Source organism: Anas platyrhynchos, chromosome 1, assembly GCF_047663525.1.
Source record: "Anas platyrhynchos isolate ZD024472 breed Pekin duck chromosome 1, IASCAAS_PekinDuck_T2T, whole genome shotgun sequence".
NCBI classification, from domain to species: domain Eukaryota; kingdom Metazoa; phylum Chordata; class Aves; order Anseriformes; family Anatidae; genus Anas; species Anas platyrhynchos.
Window position 1 is genome coordinate 31735350 of NC_092587.1, and position 24559 is coordinate 31759908.

Below are 24559 nucleotides of genomic sequence, written 5' to 3' on the forward strand. Positions count from 1 at the left end.
TTATGTTATAATACCTTCATTATGATCTAATGTAAAGAACAGCAAAAAACATACTCTGGTCTATTACACAGCCTGGTGGTGCTCTTGATTCCACCTCCACAAGTTCTTGAACATGAGCTGTAAGGTCCCCATGGTCCCCATTCTCCATCTACAGGACGTGTCTCCATGTCTCTGCTCACACAAATTCCATGGCGGCAGTGCTGCACAGTTGACAGAAAAAGCAAAATTTGTAAGTCAAGCAACAGGTTACTACACATGAAAGAAAATTTAACCCTATTCTTAACCTGGGTCTGGACATTTAGTCTCCAGCTAGACTTTGTGCCACTGACCACCACTCTCTGGGCTTGGCCATTCAGCCAGTTATTTACCTCACTGTCTGCCCACCCAGCCCATACATCTGCAGATTGTTCACAAGGATCTTATGGAGGGCAGTGTCAAAGGCCGCCTTGACACTGAAAGCATCAAAGTCCTGCTGTGAAAGCCAGCTGGACAATATCCAGTGCTCTCCCCTTCTCTACCAGTCCAGTTCCACTTGAACTCTGTCTTTCCTAACTTTATCCCTGGATGCTTAGACAACCTCTCTGTATTCCTCCCAGGTTGCCTGTCCTTGCTCCTACCCTCTGTACACTTCCTTTTCATGTTTGAGTTTATCCAGGATCTCCTTGTTCATCCATGCAAGCCCCCTGGCATTTCTGCATGACTTCCTATCCTTTAAGATGGACCTCTCTTCAGCTAGGAGGTGAGCCTTGAATATTAACCAGCTTTCTTGGGTTCCTCTTCCTTCTAGAGCCTTATCCCATGGTACTCCACCAAGCAGATCCTTGAAGAAGCCAAAGTCTGTTCTCCTGAAGTCTGTGGTTATGAACTTGCTATTCAGCCTCCTCCCTGCCACCAGGATCCTGAACTCCATCTCAAGGTCACTGCAGCCACAGCTACTTTTGACCTTCCCATTCCCAACAAACCCTTCATAGCTGATGAGTATGAGGTCCAACAGCACACCTCTCCCTACTGGCTTCTCTATCACTTGGAGAAGGAAGTTATCATCAATGCATGCCAGAAACCTCCTGGATTACTTATGCTCTGCTGTGTTGGCCCTCCAGCCATATCAGTTGAGTATCAGTGAAGAACCCCATGAGGACCAGGGCCTTGCTCTCCAAATAGGAATTTGTTATAGAATCAGATTCTCCATTCTGAATAATGCCTGAACTCTTAATCAAATTTGGCAATAAAATTGGATTAAATTGCCAAATATTGCAAATAAATTGCCAAATTGCCTGCACAGTTCTTGGTCGCATTGACTCTTGAGCATTGGCCATGTCTTTTAAGCCCCAAATATGTCTCTAACTAAGAATGTTACCACTCAAGATGACCTCCAGCACAAAGCAAACATGGAACAAAAACTAGATTTATCTTGCTATACTACTATTTAAATGATTTGGCAAACTGTCCACGTTGTTCACTTAATGCTCAGACTAATGTTGTGACTTAACACAAAAAAGACAACGTGCTTTCTGTGGGCATCTACATATCACTGCAGTGCTTACTGATACCTTTCATTACTTTTTTTCTAAATGCTTCTAGGGTACCTCTGTACCTCAACCTTCTAGTACCTTTAGGAGGTACTAGATATGGCTACACTATATGAAAGTGCAAGGTAAACATGAAGAAACATTAAGATCTAGCCTTTCCAATAACTGTAATTAAGATCTTTTGAAATAATATTTCATATATAGGCTGAGGATTCCTATAGGCTGAGGATTCTACGCCCCACTTCACAAAAGAAATACCCCATCCAAATATGTGACTAGGACCTAGAGTTTACTTTCTTCCCCTATCCACAAAAGCATTTACAATAACTTGAAGTGAGAGTTCAGAAAAAGACAGAGTTGTAAAATGAAATTTTATACCCACAACAGCATTATTTTGATCCATAAAAATGCAAAGCACATGTTCACATCTGGGATTTTAATAGCTTATTCAACAAACTTGTCTCAGCTATTATTTTGCTACATTCCTACAGAAGCAACATGATGAAGTCACAGTAGAAAATTTAGGCACTAGACGCATTCCAGATGTTCCTCTTTGCTTCCTTGAATCACTGCTTCACTGAGAACACTATGATACACTGAACTCTCATAAACTTAAATATAATCACTAACATTTTTTCCTACATTTGTTATGGCAAATATAATGCATGCATCAAATGAAATGGCTATCACTTGCAATTCCAAACATACTGATTGCAGCAAGTGGCAACTCTGCTTTAGCTAGGGTGAAGAGTAGCTTTTCTGTCAAAAAGGCAGTAATTCTGACCCAAATCCATATGCAATTATTATATGTGAAGATAGGAGAGGGAGGATTAATGGTTCAAGTTTGAGATCAACGAACCTACAGGTACCTGTATTCATATTGCTTCATTGCCTGTTTACAGTAAGTAGCTTGACTCATACTTATGGATTAAACTATGACAGGATAAACTGATTTCAGGTACTTCCAGAGTACCTCATAGCTTATTGTGCTCAATAAGTTACCAGGAAAGAAAGTTTGAAAGAAATCATGAAAGTGTTGTCAGGCTATGATCAACATTGACTAAATCAGGATGATAGATGGACACAAAACAGCACCAGAGATCTTCAGAAATCAAGGACTTCATACAGAGGTTGGTACAATTCAACAGGAAAAGGACTCCAAGTTCACCCTTGCTGCTTGCATTCTCCAGAGCTACTGCCATGGCTTTTGAAGACCTTGGGGCAAAGATTGAGACACAGACAATGAGTGTGAGAGGACATAGTTTCAGGAATTGAAGTCCTGTGTAGCCATGCAGAAAAGAAGGCTTGGAAAAAATAGTTTATCTGGTTTGAAACACCACCATGTTTCCATGGATGTTGCTGATAGCTGCTGATGCTGCAAAAAGAAAAGATTATTGAACAGAACAGAAAAGTATTTGGGGGACATGAAAAAGACAAAGTGTCGCAGAAGTAGACATTATGGTTTGTATTTTGCTTTCCAAATATCCAGTTATATCGCTCTGATTTTTTTTTTCTTATACAATATGATTTCTTCATTCCTGATACCCTGACAGAGCTCTGAGAATAACTAAGCCAGTGGATAGAACAAGAAAAGAAAGCCGTGCTGGACTGAATGTGTGAAAGGAAAATGGGCATACCTGGAGCCACAAAACAGATGAACACTAAAGGCAATGCAGAAGCATAATACCTGTTCACTATGCAGCATCTGGCCTATAGCTGAAGTCTGAGCATAAGCACTCTTCAAGTAGACTCAAATTACATAGAAATGGGAAAAGAGTATGAACCTTAGAAGTTATACAGATTCAGCATGAATGAGCATGAGCAATGAGCAAGGATGAAAATAAGAACATCCACTCAGACAAATGATTCTGTGATTCTGTGATATACTGAATTCATTGTGGCATCCAGTGAGCAGCCTACATCAGACTAGTAATACAGCATAACCATGGTAACTTGATTACAGAGATAAGACAAAAAAGCACTAGCCATATAATAGTTTTCATATCATTGTGCCTCAATACACAACAAAAATTACATTTAACTAAATACAAAATTTAAATAATAACTATATGTTATGGTTGTATGTATTATTGCCTTTAGGAAGCCAATCCAGGAATGAAGAGAATGAGAGATCTTTGGATGTCTCTCACAAAAACAAAACAAACAAAAAAAAAAACACATCAGAAACATTTTCAAGCAATGACTACTGTATTTCCATGGTCTGCAGAAATTAATCACTGCAAAATTAGTCAATGTTCACATACAGCATGTGAAGATATATTTACAATTATTTTCTCTCTGAAATACCAATTAGGCCAAAGACTTTAAAGACTGCATCATCTGCTGCAGGGAAGTTCAGAAGTTCTGTGTGATGTTAGAACCTGGCAGAAGCTTAGACTTCCTACGAGTCTCTTTGAAGTCAAAAAAGCAAAGAAAAACACCTGAAGTGATGTAATTGATACAGGAGTATCAATGGAGTGAGAAACCATTCTCAGAGCCAGAATTGCTACATACAGGCTGCTGTCAAATCTAAGTAATCAGAATGTATAAAGAGGAGGATGAAGAGAGGAATTTTCAACCTTTGGTAGAAGCCTAGCAAGTAAGAACAATTCGTTTTTAAAGATAACTCTAGGATAAACAAAGTACAGTTTGATCAAATCAAATTAGTTTTACTAGACATTAAATTGTAGTAAATGGTTTCTGTTTTTGTAATATGAATTCTTGATCATTAATAATATTAAAACTATGAAATTAATACAGGAATGTCTCAAATAACCAAGAAAATATTTTCTTTATTCTCTACTAAGACCCTGAAGTAAGTTAGGCTGAGTTTTCCTTTTAGTTGTACAAGACAATCTTACCTGTACCTATTACCAATACTACATAAATTAGGAAGTCACTGAGCTCTACAGGTAAGTGCATGTCCTAAAAAATGTCTCTTTCAAAAAGCTTACATGCTGACTGGTTGTATATGGCAAGAAGATATTCCACTGAGCTCAGAAAGAGCAGTTTGCTCATTCTCTTGAGAGTCTCTGATACCTTCTTATATTTTGGGAAAGTACAGACATAAAGTATGGACTGTTATAGAACGCTCCATAAAGCAAGATCCACTAATCAGACACAAATTGAAGAAAAACAAAAAATTACTGTGAAAGTGAACTCATGTGTCAAATCTTAGCTTAAAATGCAAATAAAATAAACTGCAAATAAAATAAACTGCAAATGCCTTAAATAGATCTTTTTGTATTTGTCACAGCAAAGATACTACAAGCACCAAATATAAATATATTAAGCGTGCTCACAAATACTAGATACAGTTACTAGTCACCATGCCTTAATCTCACTAAAATCAAAAGAAACTCACCCACCGAGCTTGAAAGGAACTGTCCCTTAGATAGAAACAGATGACAATTTGTCAGATTAATTGCTGCTCTTTTTCACATCTTTCAAAGGTAATGACTGTAATTAGCTCTTCACTTAGAGAAAACTGTGAAGCTGAAGAAAATTAGCTCTTCACCTAGAGAAAACTGTTTGGTTTCACTGCAGTAATTGCATAAAATAGCATAAAATAGATTTTTGTATTCTTATATAAAAGAAGTGCTCTGATGTTGGCAAATTAGAGTCAATTGAATTATATGTTACATATGAAGTTTATATAAATTATGAACTTTCTTTCTGATCAATGACTGACTGAAAAATGGATTTAATGTTATATACCATGTTATATCATCAGCTGTAAACAAGCAAAGCTTCCATTGCAACCTTCAAATAACTTTTCCTAATTTTGCAAGAGAGAAGAAATTTCTGAGACACAGTTTACTCATTAAATTATTAACCTTTAGGACAGTATTTTCAAACTTCTCACTTCTTATGTCTTATCAAATACAGAAGAAACAAACAAATAAATAAGCAATCTTTAAAGATTAAAAGTTATTGGGGGAAATTTAATAATAACTGAATAAAATATACTTTATTACACATAGGAATTAGACCAGAATTTTTAAAAACATCTTTGAATGTATAAAACTATTAAAAGATAAAAATTAACGTTGCTCCCACAGACCCTGAATCTGGCAAAGCACGCTACTTTTACAAACAGTTCAGCATAATAAACCTGCCAGACTTAAGATAAATGCTGTCATTTCCGAGCATGTCAAAATCTCTGAAATATTTAAATATTTATTTTCACAGTCCCTCGATGGGTGAGAAAATATTTCTGTTTGCTGGTAGTGAACCGAGACAGGGAGAAGCCAAAGACTAGATCAGCAAAGAAATCGAGCATCTTATTTCTGTTCACATCCCAAGCTACATGCAAATCCAAAACTAAGACCCTCAAATCCTCATTGTTAACACTGGATTCAACTACCATCCACCAGTACTTCTGTTTCTATCATGGTATTTTAAGTGCCGTGACTGTATCTAGTAACTAGCTATTCATGACTCCCCTGCCAAGACCAAGGCAGGCTATGTTCTCAGAGGATACAGATCAAGATCTACGTTCAAAAAAAAAAAAAAAAATCTGCCATATGACAAAGTAGTGAGCTGCTCTCTCATCCTCTAAACACTCTTTATGAAATAAACCTACAAGCAGAGTATAGGAAGTCCAGCTTCCATTTCTTCCTTTTTATTTCTTCCTTTAATGCAATCTGTCTCTCATACAGCCAGGTCAAATAAAACACTTTATGGTGTAAATGGATGAGAAGTTCTGTTTTTTAGCCCCAAACAGATCCAAGTATCTTGAATCTAGCATCAAGTATCTACAGTAGGCAAAGCAGAATATGAGTTATGTGTGGTTAAGGTACTTACTGGAATAGATGAAAAGATACTGATATGTGCTTTCACGTTTTATCTGAAACAATCATAATACACAAATATCTACTAAAGCCACGAGTCTAATACAAACTCTTTTTTCCAAAAAAGTGTACTCCTATACCTAAGTCACTCATACTTAATTAGTTCTGGCTCAGTGAAACAGCCTCAACTAGAGAAATTGGGGGAATATGCTTTTGGGATGTTTGGTTTCCGTCAATTACTTTGCCATATGCAAGCTCTGAAAAACAAAGGCTTACCATTCCCACACCACAAACCGTTCCATCAGCCAGCGGCATGTGCTGAGTACGACATCCCTTGTGAACTCCTTCTGTGCTTGTGCACCATAAGCGTTTGCATTGTTTCTTAAACAAAACAACAACAAAAAAACAAGATTACCTTTGTTGTACCTGTAACACCACCTCAGATATCAGCTGGGATATTTGCATTGTTTTTCTCATAATATATGGGTTTAATTTTTACTACCAGTACTATTAGTTTTTACACATAACTCCTACCTCATCCTCCAAAAAATTGTTTTTATGTAACACTAGGCAGTAATGTGGAAAATTTGAAACAGACGTAATCAGAAATAATAGATGACTTTATTTTCTAATTCAGTAGATGATTTAATTTTAAAAAAAGAATGTACAAGATTATGGTTGATACTGTGCAGCACAGTTTGAGAATAATATTCAGATAAAGACACTAATTGGAATTATTTTTTAAAAATCGCTGGCCAGAATATTAAGAAGAAAACCTTCTTTACAGATTGCTGAAAAGACTCTTAAAGGATAAATACCATTTATGATTTACTGAATTTACAAAGCAGTCTTCAGTAACCATCCCTAGGTCTTTGAATTCCTCTTTACTTTTCTATAATAATCCCATAAAGACTGACTCTTCCTAAACAATACTTTACTTCAACAGCAGCTCCACTTAATTCAGTCTGAATCTGATCTGAAAATGTCTCCTCTAAACAGCTCCAACAAACAATGCAATACAAGTACAGGTATTGAACAAGTTGGTCCAAAATCTAACTCTGTGTGACATCTTGACAGAAACAAATGAAGCCATAACACTATATTTGTCATTATGCATTGTGCTGGCAAACGGGCCACATCAAGTTTTCAAAATGCAACTGAAGTTTCGATCTTTATCTACTCAATTCTTTATGTTATTATTTTCTTTCCAGATCCCAATTTTGCTTCAAAGAATTTTTGGTTAAGTACATAAACTCTAACATGTACGGAAATACTTGACAAAGTAGAGGGAATCTGCATTTTGGACCAAACATTTGGAGCAAATATTTCAATTAATATATAAATTTGAAAGTTACAAATTTATAAAAGTACTTAAATCAGATAAGAAAGCTCTTAACGTAATATAGTGGTTACAACGTGAAAACACTTTCCACTGAACTATTTCCCTTCAGCAGAATAGAATCTGCACTTTGACATATTTCAGAATAAAATTATTCCCAAAATGGAATGATTGAGATTTCATTTTTAAGCCTACCTCTCAGCAGTTTTTAGTACCTATTAAGCATGCGTCTGTGCATTGTTCACTCACCAGATAGGGGCAGACTTGTGACCCAAGACCAAACATAAGCTCACACTGCTTATTGACATCATACATCGATCCAGGCAGCTGAGAGGAAAGATCATATATTCTTCCACTAGGTTTGTCTAGAAGACATTCACCATAACCAGTACTGTTGTACAAACAGGAACAAAATGTGATTTAATCATTCCTAATTAATTGGAAGCATATTAATACACTGCTTACATACATGTATGCATATCTCAATGTAATTATGGGTTTGCACACACACTTGATTATATAAAGAACTAAATTAATTGTAATTAATAAAATAAACTAGGTCACTCGATTTTTCCTTACTGGATTACATGTTATATCCACCAAACATAGCTTAGGGTCTTTGTTTTCTGACTGTCATTTCTTATTTTTACAATCTGACAAGAAAAAATGTTACAGACTAAAATTATATCCATAACTTAATATTTTTGAAATATAAACTCCTAAAATAAAGTGTGCCTGACTATTAAAATCATACTAAAGAGTTTTTCAATAATCAAGGCCATGATATTAAAAAAAATAAATTAAAATATGCTCTTAGCTTTACATTTTGAGTGTAACTTTACTGAAACCATGGAACTAATCATCATCCAAACAGTTAAATGCTTGTCATTTCTGGAGGATTGAGGCCCTACAAGTCAGTTGTTAAAGCCAACAACAACACAAAAGTGGTACTTCAGCAATACTTTTAAAATGCTTTTCAGATTGACACAAAATAGAAAACAAAAGTGCACAGCATTTATACTGGTACTTACTCAAGAAATTCTGTGATGTATTTTTGACTGCATTTTGACCATGTCCATGGACTTGTATGGTAATTTAAAGTTGGAGCCATCACATGGTATTGATGTTTAATTCCAGCTTCTTTACATTTAAAACTGTCATCATGTGGCACATTGAATCTAAAAAGCAAAACAAACAAACTCCAAAACAAATTCAGCAATAATTACCTGATACACTTCTCTTATAGTAACAAAAGCTCCAGTTTTGAGTTTGAAAATGCCTTAGCATGGTAATGGGTCTCATTTATTATGGCTATCTGACATTATGGCTATAATGCTGAACCCAGTAAGAATTTTACAATTGCACAATTCTTCAGTTCACCAGAAAAATCCCAGTGTTTTGGGAGTATGGCATTTTAAATACATATCTACTGAACTGAATATACAGGTCACATCCAGATTGACCATAACAGATTACTCCAACATTCACATCGTAACTCTTACTGTTCAATAACAAACTGCAGAGCACATCAACATCAGATTTATGTAACTAATACTTTACCATACTTCAATGATACTAAATTATATGATAAATGGCTTGTCTATAAGTGAACTTCCAGGATTATGAAAATCAACTAGCTAGCTACTGAGCTCTGTAACGCCCTTGTTACCTCCACCACGTGGAGCTAGAGTATAGCACCCTTCTGCCATCACTGATGAGGTACACTTCATAAAATAAAATGCTGTCATCTCCTCTTATTTTTCTATGTAAAACATTTCTCTGTGTTACTCTATTTTATTCTGAAAGGATCACAGAGAAGGAAGAATATTTCTGTGTTATATTAACAAATGTCTTACCTGAAATTCCTTTCAGGGATAGAATGCAAGTGGAGTTAACAGGGCTATGTTTCACACTTATGATACCTGTCCCATTGTCCCAACCAGCTGATATAACAAAAGGACAGAAGATGGCTGTATGGCCAGTATCTCCAATCATCCACATTTAGCAAGTGGCCAGGTTATAAACCTCGTGGATTCTCTACCTCTAGGTGGCTAGCAGACCTGACTTTGCAAAGGGCAAAGACAATGACTGTTCTAAAAGGATGTAGCAGACTGCTCACTCTTAGAAAAGTAGAGCCCATCACAGGAAACTGGTAGTATTCAAAAGGAAACAAAAAAATTTACCCACTGGGAAATAAGTACTTACACATGTCCAAGTTCATGTGCTATAGTAAAAGCAGCACTTAATCCATTTTCTTCACTTATAGAACAGCTGCGTAGTGGGTCACACATTGTACCTAGCTCTGCCAAACCTGCAAAATCGAATTGTTATATAAAAGCTTAATAGAACAAGTTTTCACATAGGAACGATTCTATAAGTGAACGCTAAAGCACAAGACTTGAAAGTCATGCATGACCTACGCAACCAAATTTACATTAAACCAGCTTCCACCTGAGATCACAGTATTGAAAAAATCACTTTTTTTTGTCTCTCAATTAAATTTTACGTCATTTTTTTGGTGTTTTTTTTTTTTGTTTGTTTGTTTGTTTGTTTTTTCCTGATTACATGTATCTCCTACAGTAAAATTCTCTTACAGATTTTCTCTTGTAAGATCATACTGATTAAAAAAGAATAACTCACCTAGAGTATCGCACTTCTCTCTAGCTCTGCAGATATCTTCCCTTGAAAGAAAAAATTTATTTGAAATTACTGGAGCAAATAAAAAGTACTTCAATGTAAAGTATTTCACTATTGCTACATTCGTTACAGCAGCTGCAAATCTCAATTTTCAATTTTCAATCTTGCAGTCCATTCAAACAATTTGTATTCTTGTCATTACTTCTTGAAAGAAGTAATTTATATTCATGACACAACACTCACAGTATTAGTTACTACCTAGCTTGCAAAGAATAAAGACTGATGTACTACGCTATTTCTTCACTATGTTCACACATATTAAGTGCTGCTGAATACGTGCAGATTCCAGTCTACTTGAAAATACCTTACGTAGTGGAGCAGATGCCAAAATAACAACATATTTCAGGACATATATCAAAGAGTTTTAAGTGCTGGAGTGAGTCCAATTTGAACACCAGCTAAAAAATTAATGAAAAGGAAAAAAAATAAGAATATACTTCAGTGAATGAATGTCAGAACCTCCACTGAGGAAATCAGTGTACAACACTAATATTTTAACATTTTCCATTTGTAAGCTTTTGGCAGTTCTAATTATGCCTGGGCTATAAAGAGTTGCATCACTGCATCCTTTAGCTGATTCCATTATATGCAACTTACGTGTTCAATGGCTGAAGAAGTCACTTCCTTGTAACAATTTCAGGTCTAAATAATTTACATTATCTTTAACGTAAGTTTGATCAAATGCTTAATTACCAACACAGCACTGTAAGACTAATTGCTCACATATTGATCATTTGTGGTTAGGCAAATGCAAGACATTCTTTACTGACTCCAATTACTATTAACAGTGTCTGTGGGACAGTTAAAAATGATGATGTAAGAAAGAAATGGAAGCATTTGTCTCACCTAACTGAGTAATTCTGGCTATTTCAGATACCATACCTAGTGATAAGAACAGCAGTATCATGATGAGAAGGGTGAGCATCATCCAAAGTGTTTTGTGCTTGCTGCCATAAGCAAAAATTACGAAGCGTAGTAGCTGCATTAAAAGTGATAGCTGGTCCTTCCTAAGCAAGAAATGTCCAAGAAACAAAAAAAGGGTTGTAATATTCACATACTTGCACTTATTATTTTGACCGTTGTACCTCTAATCTTCAAAATAATGACTGTGAAGGAACTCAGAAGGACTCCACATAGGACCTCACACACACAGATTTTTTTGCGGAATCAGCATCTTAACTTAGCTAAAAGTCACCGCTCATGAGAACCCTTTTCTTAATCATGTGATAGATTGAGAAAATAGGGTAGCAGACATTAATGATAAATATGAAAACATATACCTGAAAAATATGTATTTCTTAAAATTTAAAATATTACAGCTGTTATTGCTGAAAACTTGCAGTCAAAACCCTCTATAAAAGTTGCCCTTTCCCACTCATATTTGCATGAGTAGTTATGTCAAAAGCTTTCACAAAGTATCTGATTTAAGCCCATTTAGGTCAACAGGAGGTGCTTATAGACAGATGGTGAAATACACACATTAAATAAAAGCTTTGCAGTTAACCTCTGTACACACTCATTAAATATGCACTGTGCTACCAGCACATTTACCAGCATATTTAATATTCACTCCCTTTTCTAGAATAAAATTATACAGTTAAATTAAACAAAAAAAGTATTTAAAATACTTTCAAGTTTGGAATTATAATGCTTTTTTTTTTATTCTACTATAAATATTTTAGCTTTCCTACCTGTTCATTGTGGATTACAATTAACTTTACAATAACAATATTTATAAGATTTCCAATACTTGAATCTTTATAGATTGCTGCAACCTAAAGAGGAAAAAGTGAGAAGATCAGAATATTAAACTCATTTGACAAATCATGTCATTTTGACATGCAAACAAGTTATCAAAAAAATATCTAGTTTCTATACAACAGACGTCTCAGGCATCCTTCTGTACCTTTCTACCCTAGGGTTTGGTAATGAACCTGAAGTAGCTGCCCAGCTTTAACCTAAAATGCTGCCTCGGAACAATTCACATTTACTACACACATGAAGGTCAGAATACGCATACATGATGTTTTCCAGTACTATTCTCCACATAGAAGGCAATTATCCTACAAATGTTTTCCTAAATATTAAAAATGTGTTTTTAAAATATCCAAAGAGTTATAATTTCATACTCATTTCCAAACACTTAGATAGTGTGTTGACAAGCTTAGTGTAGCCAGTACACCTATTATACACTGGAAGACCTGGAGTTTATTGATAAAACATCAAAGACAGAAAAAGAGTAATGTCACTGGGACCACAGTAGATATAAGCTGGTTTACACAGATGGTTTGTAGAATTAATACCTAAAATATTAGAGGGCTTCAGAGAGCGACTTTGAGCCAATACATTTTTGCCTCTACTTTTCATAGAGGCAGCGCTGAGTTGTAAGCCTGCACTGAAAACATCCATGACACACTGCACAAAGGTTTCTTTATTCATTCATTTATTCATATTTACATAACTAACAAGTATTTTTCTGTATAATATTGCCCCAGAGAGTAAAAACTGTAAGCTATTCCCATACACCAAACTAAACCATTTGGTAAGTTATTCTTCATAAAGGCAGTAAAAATCTTTATTCACTCTCAACAACTGTTTCCATATGAACCCATCCATATGGTTTCCACCATTTGGCTGAAAGCAGTTGTTGAATAACAGCATTATCTAAATGAAAGCTGCCACCAAACACAGAAGCCCTGACCTTCCACCCCTCTGGCTTGTGCCAAGGCTGTAAGGCCACAAAAGGAGCAGGATCAAGGAACTGATGTAGCTGAAAACAGTATTTTGTTTCTTTTCTTTTTCTTCTATCTATCACATTATATTGATCACCATGATCTCATTCCTGGTGCAGCCTCTCCAAGACAAGTGCAGATGGAGGGAACAGTACAGAAGAATAGGCTTCTTTCAAAGGTAGCCTCCACTTGAACTGGCTCAAACAGCTTGCAAAACCACAGCCTTGCTCTCAGTGAATCCTACATACCTGAGACGAAGTAATTCTGCTAAAAGTTGGCACTGACAGAGCCCTGGCTCCCCATGACTCACACCATCCCTTTCTGTACACTGGATTGAGTACAATGTGCAGCACTGTCCTTCATGCCTTTGTTGGCACACAAGGCAGATATAGAGGACTCTATAATATCAGGGAAGGAGGCTGAGTCTTGTAATCCATGTGGAAAACATATTTCAGAGAAGCCCAGCTATCTGCCTGTTTCCTTCCATATGGACTGCATCCTTGGTTGCTAACCAGCAAGTGTCCAATTATTTTGTGGAGCATCTCTCGAGTACATGCTGAACAGTTCAATTAGGAACAGAAACATTCAGAAGACCTTTATGAAAGAACAGGTGCCTGTACAGATAGAGCTCAGGCACTATAGATTTAAAAATAAGAATTTATGAAGAGGATGTTAGCTGAGTTTGAATGGAATAAACTACCATTTAACTACTACCAAAACTACCTTTGAACTACCACAAATTGTAGTAGCCTCAGTTGTTTTTTATTCTTTTTTTTTTTTTTTATAGTCTGAGATCCACTTCAATAAACCTAGTGAGGATATTTCTCTGTATTTAACCTTCTTGTGAATGATCACAAACAGCCTAGCTACGTTCCTAAATGAATTGTCTCTTAAAATAACCTAACACCATTATCACATTCATCTCCTGTAACAAACATTAAGCTATCTGCCTAACCTCATTGGACAGTTAATAGAGAAGAAGAACAGATGAACTGTCATCTAGACATGCCTATCTGAAGAGGCATATTTAGATTTATGTATTTTCAAACAAAACAGTACAATAAATTATTTCATTTCTTCATCCACTTAACAATGGAGGGAGACTAGATGTCTAACTAACAGATGTATGAGATTAATTCCAGCCCAACTCTTTCAAGTTTTACTTCTCTTCAGCAAAGAAGAAACAGAAAACTGGTTGATACAGCATTCCAAAATATTGTCAGAGAGGAATCTGAGATGAGACCTGCAAGACTCTGGCTTATGCACTTTTGAAGGAGAAAATTGTCCTGAGGACTGACTCTCCTATCACTTAAACTGATGTAAGAGCTACTTACACCATAATCAGAGAATTTGTTTCAGCACAAACCTATACAAGAACACAAAAGAGACACTGGATACACCAAAAAATACTGAAACAGGATTTGTCCAGTTCTACAAGAATATATGTCAGGTAGAATAGTCAAAGTGATTGAGGTCTGGATGGGGTTTAACTAGGTTCAGTTGATGAGAAACAAGATCACAAGAGCCTAAACTGGGACTATCATAATTTTCAGTGCAACATTACCCTTTAGTTTCATAAAGGCCTCCAGTACTATGGTATGAGAGAGGAAGACTCATTTTTAGTCCTATGTGAGAAGAAGGATTTGGGCAAGGAGTCCAAGCTGGAGCTTTCTTGGGATTAAAACTTGGCATTTCTTGTTCTTGTTTCTTATTGTAGTCCATGGATCCTTCCTCAGATACAGTAACAGGTTTCTGAAAAATCGACTCCTGTTATATAACTCATGTTTGTTGAGGTTATCTGCTAGCAAAATCTGAAAACAACAGATGCAAAGAAACCAGCACAAAACCCAGCCAGGTGCCTTTCTGTCTGCCTGTTGACACAACATCCATGTAAAACGTCTGAGTAAAAGCACTTTTCAAAAGCCAATGTAAATTGCTCATACCTCAGAGAAGATGTATGAGCAGACTAAAAATGAGAGAAAATAACATCTCATTGTACACCTGAAAGGCATCTGTTGTAGGACCTTAACAACATCTGAGTTATCTACTGGCTGCCTCTGTTTAGAGCACAGGTGAGGTCTGAAATCCTGTCATTCAGATATCTGAGGCCAGCAGTTCTTGCCAGAATCTGAGCTATACTTACACTTGTACTGGAGACACATAAGCACCTGCTAAACTTGTAATCTATCACTGCTCTCATTAACCCTATGCTAAAGCATAAGTACAGATCCTCCGTCTCATGGGTGCTTTCATGACCTCCAACCATTTAGTTGTTACTGTCACGGCCTTAGACAGATCAAGGAGCAAGACTCTGTGCTGGTAATGAGATGCTCCTCGCAATGTACGGTATTTCCTGCAAGCTGGTTGAAAGCATGGTAAAAGAAAAATCCTGAGAGTTAAAAACAAACCAATCTCGAAAGATTTACCTATGGAACTATATAGGCTAAAATTACCGGCTGAGACTAGAAATGATAGATCAATGCAGAAATACCAAAGTCCTGGAATATGATATTATTTCTTATTTTATTGTAAGAAGTACAGGGATAAGCACTCCCTGCCCCCGTATTCTAAGGACACCTCTTTCAATGCTTTCTTATTGGAAGCATTCATAAAAAAGGATGATGAAATGGGATAGGAATTTGACAGAACACACCATTTCTTTACAATTTCCAGATCCACTTGCATTATAGCGATCTAAATCCAGGCTTCACAAAAGAGGGAGATAACAGCCAAGATAAAGGGAATTAACTTTCAAGAGATTTTTCAGACTCTTGCTATGGGCACCTACATCACTGTACAACAGCTCAGACCACACAACAAAGAAAGGAAAACAAAAAACAAAACAAAACAAAACAAAACAAACAAACAAACAAAAAACAACACACCACAAGAATGAAGGTAGTTATCCTTCAGCGGAAGGATCATAGTTTTCATTTTCAAGAAATTCCCACCAAAGACTAAAGTCAGATCATGTCATCACCTCAGCTGTGGCTGGTAGGTGACTAGAAGTGACATTGTCACAGCAGAGTTTAGTTTCTCTTGCTGTCCCTGTTGTAGCTGTCCATAACACTGGAACTGTGAACTGTTGCAAATTGTCAAGTTCAGAAAAGGGGCTAGAACATGAGCAAGTACATCTAGAGGCTGGAAAAGAAGTGATATATCTAAATAGAATTGAATTTCTTCAGATCTTTTTCCCCTGAATACTGCATCACAGGACCTCTTTTTCTCTTCTTGCCTGCTACATGCAACCATGATCGCAGGAGAACACAAACATTCATATCACTTGAAAGAAACATGATATCAGCTCTTAGCTCACATGTCTTCTGCAGGCTCCAACAATCTCTTATTTATCATTGTGGTGCTGAAAGGATGTGAGATATCCAGGACCTAGGAGATTTCTCCTTCACCTCTTCCATTGTCATATCCTGATTCTGCCATATATTTCGTAAGACCCCAGAATTGTCTGAAGTCATGAGATAAAGAAGTCATCACAGCATTTATTGCTTCACGGAGAGAGAATAAGAAAAAGCTGTGTTATTTCTGCCAGTGTTACTCCTATTCTGTTCCCTCCACCTTTCCTATCCAAAGTTGTTTTCTTTGGAGGAACCTAATACTGGTAGCAATAACTCATGCAAACTTGCACAGATATACCTACACAGCTCAGGGAAACCATTTTTTCCTGCCATTTCCTACCGTTCTTGCCAATCTACTATCCCCTGAGTTATTCAAGCAGAGGTTCCAGCAGACTCCCTGTTGTGCTCTGATGGAAACAAACAGAAAGAACACAGCCCTTTTAAAGGGTGAGTCACCCCGTCAGGAATGCCTGGGCTCTGTCCTATCTGTAACTTGGGGACTAAGACAGTTGCAAAGATATCCCCTTAATACTGCAAAAACTTGACAAATGGTAACTAAGTCATCACCAGCTGCAGTCTTTGAATGAAAACACACATCAAGGCTATAATCAGATCACATCAAACAGCACCATGTATAGCTCAGATGTCAAAGCATCCTTCCCTGTGAAATTACCTTTTCAGGTAGTTTCTTTCAGTTTACTAAAGGAATCGTTACTAAACATCTAATTAACAATAACAACACTAGCTAACAATAGTAGTAAAGAGCACTAAGAGCAGTGAATCATAAAGATGGGCTTGCTTACGTGCTGCAGAATTTCCATCTCTCTGTTACCTGATGGACCTCAAGATACAGTATTACACGATGAGGCACTACAGCATTTGGTAAAAGGCACCCTGGAGCTGGAACAGCTGTAAGGGTTGTCAGTTAAGAAAACAAAAAGTGTTTTTATAGAGAGAGATATCTGTATGTCAAGATATAGTTTGTACGGGAATGAGCTTAAGCAAGAACAAATGGCTCTGTGCTGGCTCTCTAGATTTCACTTATCTTAAGATAAAAAGCACTGAACATTACTGCAGCATTAATAGCAATACACTGGTCTGAGTGAAAAGGAAGAGTAAAATAAGTGTAGAAGCCTTTCAGCAGTAGAGAAACACACTCATCACAAGATTTTGAACTCAGAAATGTATTTTGTCATTCAGATGCCAACTCATACAAAAGTAATATGATTAACCTACAGTTTATTTCAGTCTACTGCCTATTTTAAAAATAATGACTGTATGCTAGATTCAATAACATTAGCTGTTCCTAAACGCTAGCCTGCATCTGGTTATTTTCCCATGCTGTTATGGAAAGCTGAAATGTTAGCAGTTGCATGGCATGAACTGCTACGAAAGTCTAAAAACATTCTTCAAACGCATGCCGTATATATTAGGACAAAATCATTCAGCTGGTTTTTAATGAAAGAGGGCAGCATGCTGAGGCATGGATTCTTTCCACACAGAAAATGTTTTGGGGTGTATGCTGCTGCTGATATGCTGCCACTATGCTGTCAGAAAGGAGAAAAATGGTATAAACAAGGCTAAACTAGAAGCTTTTTTTTTTTTTTTTTTTTGCTGTTAAGAGCTCTTACTCAGTGCCTCACATTTTACATCTCAGTAAATTATAGTAGACATGAAATGTTATTAAAATGACAGTAGTATATCAATGGCAGTTTGTGTAATCTTTCAGATTTATTCAGATCAAAGAAAACAACAATAAAGGGTAAATGCCTCCCTGCACAAAGAGATGTGCAGTCCACATTAGGAATTTGATGAAAACAGAAATACCAGGATTCAATACCATTTAATAATGGTTCTGTTTTACCATTGAATAATATGATTTTATGATTCCACAAACCCCCTGCAAGTTAAATGAGCTAAACTGATGCTGTCTCAATCCTCTCCATGAATGCATGGCCGCCCTCCTGCCATACTGCAGCCCTGGCGCTCACGGCCAGACAAGCAGCCAAGTCCAAAATGGGAGCTGGCCAACAGAGCCGTACCCCAGGTGGTTTTTACATGTCACGTTTTCTTTTCAGAAAGGCGAGATTACACAGGTCTTGCTGCAAGCAGACTAATAATAGACTAAGAAGTCTCCAAAATAACTATTTAAACTGTAAATTTCTTTAAAAGGGTCACTACTAAGGTGCATGATCGAGAAAGGGACAGTACCACAAAATGTATTATGGAATCAGATGTGACAAGTCTCTGGTGTTTTTATAGTAAACTCCAGTGTTTTAATGAATTTTAATGAATTATCTCAATTGTTTCCTAAGATCTCACTTTACTGTTTAGGAACTCTGAACTGCTGCAACCTAACTGCCTAAGACAGAGTCTTCCAGCCACAGAATCTATTGAGACAGAACCTGCTATGTTGGTGCAACATTCAGAAGAACAAGAAGGAACATGGAGAGTTAAGTGAATGCAGATTTTTTTATTAATAATTTCACATTAAATAATGCCACTGTTTATTGTATTTCAATATAAAAAATTTTGATAAAGTCCTAAGCCTTTCCATGGCAAAGCTATTCTTTGTACTTTTCAAATCCATCCTTCAACCAGCAGTAAAAAGCATTTCCAAGACAGAATAAATACTATGAATACTCATTCCAGTTTAAATGCATTCCAGTTTCAGTTCAATGGGATTACTCACATGCTGAGAGTTAAGCCTTTTCAGGTTGAATTGGATGAATGACAAGACACTTAAAACCCTAAAAATATTTAGCAGTATATTTTGGTTCTTATTTTCCACCCATAAAAAGAAAGAGTATTCTATAGCAGCAAGTTTACTCTTCTGGTTTTGTTGATGTTTAAAATAAGAAGGAAAAAAAAAAAAAAGAAGAAAAATGGGCCAGGATCTCAAAGGTTCTTCTGGGAGTTAGATATCTAAGTTTCATTAAAATTTAATGGGATTTATACGCTTAAACTTTAGGTTTCTTTAAAATCCAAGCCAAAACTGGATATCCTTAGAAGTTTCAGAATGATAAGAGCAAAATATAATGCTTGATTCATTTGAAATGCCAGCAACCTGCCAATTTCCTGTAACAGTAGACGTTGCTTGACCAGACACAAGTACCAGTTAAGTTTAATAATCAGAGCTATCTGTATAATAGTAGAAAGGATAAAGTTTAATAGTTTCATTTCTTCCCTTTGTGGGTAATGAAATAAGACTAATAAGGGTTCTATTTCAAACAGGAATAGGCAGTTCATCAAGAAAATACCCACTTGCATACTGATGAATTCTGATATAGATTACATAGCAAAGAGTGGTAGTTACTTGTTTTCCTATTCTCCACATTTATTACTAGCTTATTGAAGCATAAGTATGCTGGGGCATGAGAAGGAAAAAATGATAGTGAAGATAGTATCTTCATATGCATATATTGGATTTGTTTGACAAAGCAACATGTATATGTGTAGAGGGTTAGGCCAGATGACCTTCCAGAGGTTCCTTACAACTTATATTACTCAGTGATTCTACGACTATTTGAAATGCTTAAAGAAGTAGAGGACATTAAGCTGGGATATGTACTCTTGGGGGAAAAATTAACTAGACAGTGAAGAAAGATTTTCAGAACTAGGGTCCAATTATGTATTTCCAAGAATTATTGCATTTATAAAAACTAAGTATTTCTACATAAAGGTTTAAACAAGCTTCTGTTTCAAGATTGCCTTCAGAACTAGCAGATGTGCATGTGGACTAATAGCTGCCAAAAGACGCTAGTTATACATCTTACTGAAAACCATAATAGATAAAGATATTAAATTCACATTAAAGGTGCCTTTTTGTTGTGTGCCATTACCTCAAAGACTGCAATAAGTGACCTAAGCCCTAGTTTTACAGTATTGACAGGTGCATGCAAGAATGAAGTCACAAGATTTATAGCAAAGAACTGGTGTTGCTTCATTCATCACGTCTATGTTAAATGTTACTCTTAAAAACAGTTTATATAGGCTCTCTTTAGAAGCAGTTTTACTGTGAATACCCCATTTAGTTAGTAGAATTCCAATTATGTGAGTGAAAAGACACAGGAAACAAACATAAGACACAGTGGTTGAATGAATGATCTCTACAGATGCAGGAACTGTATTTGTCCTAAACAAAAATTATATCTATCATTTTATCAAACTAGGTTTTGTAGAAAAACAGATTCTATTTTAAAATAATGTTTTGACTACTTCATTTTGATTTGAAGTACAACTCTATTAAAAAGTTTTTCTAATAATGACATCTTTAGGACAGACTGTTTCCAAATGATTTTCAAACTAAATTTGTACTGTAAGTTAAAGAGGAAAAACACCTTCCAGAGGTGATTTTTTTTTTGGTCAGACATGACCACCTTTCAGACCTTCACAGCATTACTTGTCTAAAAAAATCAAAGACTATATCAAATTATTAAAAACCTGAAATGAGATTCAGCATACATTTAATTTTCATAATTCTTATAAAACGGTCAGAGAAAATTCCATCTAACACTTGTGTAATTATAGCAGAGTTCTGAAATTATAGAACCCAGTATGGGTACTATACTGGCATTTTCAAGTTTCATTGTGAGGTGCACAACTGGGAGGAAACACAAATTTTACAGTCTTAAAATCCCCTTTCCCCACCCTCATAATTCTTTAAAATTATATACAGTTTTTCTGTGTAAAAATCAATGTGGCACATTAAGGCTTCTAAACTTTGATGCCTACATCAGTGTAAGAGGTGACAGCACCTCTGTCAGCTGGTCATGATGGTGAGAAGAACTTGGTTCAGTTGCCTACCTACCTGTACCTAGTGTCATTTCAGATGCTTTAAGATATTTTACACCTGCAAAGAACTAGTAGGCATGACACAGGCTACACGAGACCTGCACACCTTTGTGAAGCAGCAGCTGGGGCCAAGGTGGATATCCTATGGCATCTTAATTTGTTTTGCAGAAGTATCCAGTGCCAATTAGTTAAGCTCAGTGGAAACTACTGAGCTATTCTGTTCATCCAAAAGTAGATGTCTATAACTGGTCAAGTAAAGAGTTTCCTTATTTAAGCCAGATACCTCCACAGAAACCTAAGTGTAGGTACCTTCATTTGCAAGCCCAAGAAAAACATGCAGCTTTCATCTACTGAAGAAGTTTAATTTACGTAAGAATACAAATCTAGAGATTTGGACACAAATTACAGAGAATATTTTAGCACAGGTTTTAATGAAAAACAGTTCAATGGATGTCATAGTAAACATTTTGATTTTACAGAGCATGTTGTATCGAGTTCTGAACCAATATAAGAGGTGACTTTTAATTGCGCTCTTTCTGTGTTGAATTCTTCCTTGAACCAAATGTCAACTCAAAATCTGACCCATATTAATTTGAAGTTACTTGAAAAAGTAGGATTACTATAATCAAGCATTTTTTCACAATGCCTTTTAACCTCTGTGTCTGCTGTAATTAATCTGTATGTTTAACTCACTGAAGCTTAGCAATTCTTTTAATGTAACAGCAAATCAGGAAATGGGTCAGAGTATTTCACCTACACATTTCACTTACTGCATTAAGCTGGAAACATGTAGAATCTGAAATTTGGGCCCTACATTTTTTTTACTTACGTAGTCTTTCTTTCAATACCTAATTCAGTCAAATCAGAAGAGTGGGGAGTTGCAAAAGAGAAAACACCAGAACAGAAATAACAAACTGCTAATAATTATGAACTTCAGTTTTACTTACTATTGACATCAGTGTTAATATATAGTGCTGTAAATTCTGCCCATGGTGACGAACCATTTTGGTGTCAGCTGTAACCATCACTTCTACGTATCGTGGGTAAGAAAGAAAACGTTTTTTCCGGGAATGTGGATTATTGCCACCATCCTTTAAAGATAAATTTTTAAAAGCATACTCTATACTTGGGGACTTCTGTAAAACATTTTTCTCTTCATTTAAATTGCTGAAGTCTGGATGTAGTAAAGTGCTTTCTTTCAGCTTGTTTTCTGTAAAGCAAAAAAAAGATTTAATGTAGAATGCAGTTTTTAAATTTAAAAATAGGTAGGTAAAACTCTGCCTAAAATAGACAAAGAAAAATTGGAATTATGAGCTTACTTCCAATGAAACCAGTACAAGAATAAAAAAAATAAATTAAACATGGAATGCTGTAATAGGAACATCAAAATAGCTATCTTGAACATTAGCATTTACTCCCTCCATATACAAATTAATTGTTGAAAGTTGGTTAAGAATTAGACAGTGGTATTATTGTTCCTGGAACACAGTGTAATCCAAACAGGCGGGCTGGAAGGAGATAAGTACTACAATCTAAGCAGTGCAAGAAAGGAAACAAATTAAAATATCCATTTTTACACACAAACCTTTAACACCAATAAAACCAACCATAGCAAGCCATAACAATGACTAGACCTGAGTCCTGAATTCAAGTCCCTGTTGACTTTTTCATTTATGTATCATTAAATTTGTATAGAGTGATTTCCTTGACAGCTTTATTAATATTCATCATATTGAATCAGGGTTTAAAAGATATAGTTTGGAGGCATTTTAGTATTGCAACACTTCCCAATTATAGCATGTACTCCAGCCATCAGGGACTTCTGATGCCTAGTAAAACCCATGCATTGATCACAGTCATCTCAGCAGCAACCCACGAAAGTACTTAGCTGAGAAGCACATCTGAATTCTCAGTGCTCTCAGGAGCTTGAGCACCTAATGAGATAGTTCAAGCCACTCAGCAGCAGTCTACACTGTTTTTCTGGAGGCTAGATGTCCTTTTAATGAGCAGCTACTAAAGAATATGGCTCACAATATAGCCATAGGGTATGGAATATATAGAATATAGTCCCAGTAACTAACTACATCCTTCCAATGACTTAAAAGGACTACAGTACTGACTACAAATATCCTGACTCAGTCATTCTCAGCTGGAAAGGATTTAAATCTATGCATTCCATATTTCAGTGGAAGAGCCCTCATCAGTAAATTTTAAGCCACTTTTGACAGGTAAACTGTCTGTCACCATTAAAGTCAGGCACAATACAGCCAGAAAATTATAGAATCAGTAAGGCTGGAAAAGACCTCCAAGATCATCTGGTCCAACCATCCCCCTATCACCAGCGCCACCCACTAAACCATGTCCGTGAGCACCACATCCAACCTTTCCTTGAACACCCCCAGGGACAGTGACACCACCACCTCCCTGGGCAAGCCATTCCGATGCCTGACTGCTCTTTCTGAGAAGAAATGTCTCCTCATTTCCAACCTGAATCTCCCTTGGCACAACTTCAGGCCATTCCCTCTTGTCCAAAATGACGCTAAAGGGACAACAGTGAGCACCTTTAAGTTTGCTGAGTCAGTCACACCTGAGAGTCAGTCACAAAATACAAGTCCAGTAATTGCAAAAACTATTGGCGCTAACAATAGAGAGGGAATTCAAAAGAAATGTGGGGGCTGGCATAGAAAAGGAACATGTCAATGACTATCTACATATATCAGGTATTTTCAGACTGACTGAGCCTGATGCGATTAAAGAGAACTATCTGAAGCAGTCTCACATCCACATGATTTTTAGTAAGGTACAAAAGGTGTCTGAGACTCTAGAGCACTGGAAAAAGTGCAAAACATCACCCATATTTCCAATGAAAGTTTAAGACAAATTTGTGGACCAGCCAAGACAACTTCAGTACTCAAAGAAATAAAAATAATTGTGTTTATAAATAACCAAAAGGATTAGTAGTAGCTATTGTATTTATCAAAAACATTATGACAAACTCTTCTAGTTTTCCTGTACTGAGGAAACAGAATTTATGAATAAAGGAAATGCAACAGATGTCTTATCCTGACTTGCGTAGGGCTTATAGCACAGTTTCCAATTAACTTTTCATCAGCAAGTTAAAAAGAAACTAGAAACAAGTGTGAAAAAGATTAGCTAGACATCTTTAGAAGTAATTACTATGGTCTGATTCCAAACTAAAAAGACGTATTGAATGAGACATGTCACCTTTGAAATCTATCTGCTATTCAAAATACTTTATTCACAAAGAAAAAAATAAATGTGCAGATGTCAGAGGTTGGGAAGAGTACTACACATGTTGGAG

At 36.2% G+C, this 24559-nt stretch overlaps 1 protein-coding gene across 6 annotated transcripts in view; it reads right to left on the reverse strand.

The window, feature by feature from the left end:
• The window catches only part of ADAMTS20 (ADAM metallopeptidase with thrombospondin type 1 motif 20), a 95237-nt gene that overhangs the window by 52869 nt on the left and 17809 nt on the right, over nt 1–24559 (reverse strand). For all 6 annotated transcript variants that reach the window (XR_003497138.3, XM_027456988.3, XM_027456977.3 and 3 more), the window contains exons 4-12: nt 22185–22447; nt 12050–12133; nt 11241–11365; nt 10302–10342; nt 9867–9972; nt 8693–8839; nt 7911–8052; nt 6599–6703; nt 55–200 (exon numbers count right to left, since the gene is read on the reverse strand). Coding sequence is in view for 5 of the 6 variants with exons in the window: in XM_027456988.3 (XP_027312789.1) it covers nt 55–200; nt 6599–6703; nt 7911–8052; nt 8693–8839; nt 9867–9972; nt 10302–10342; nt 11241–11365; nt 12050–12133; nt 22185–22447 (1159 nt within the window). In the remaining variant the exon portion in view is untranslated. The remainder of the gene's footprint in view (nt 1–54; nt 201–6598; nt 6704–7910; nt 8053–8692; nt 8840–9866; nt 9973–10301; nt 10343–11240; nt 11366–12049; nt 12134–22184; nt 22448–24559) is intronic.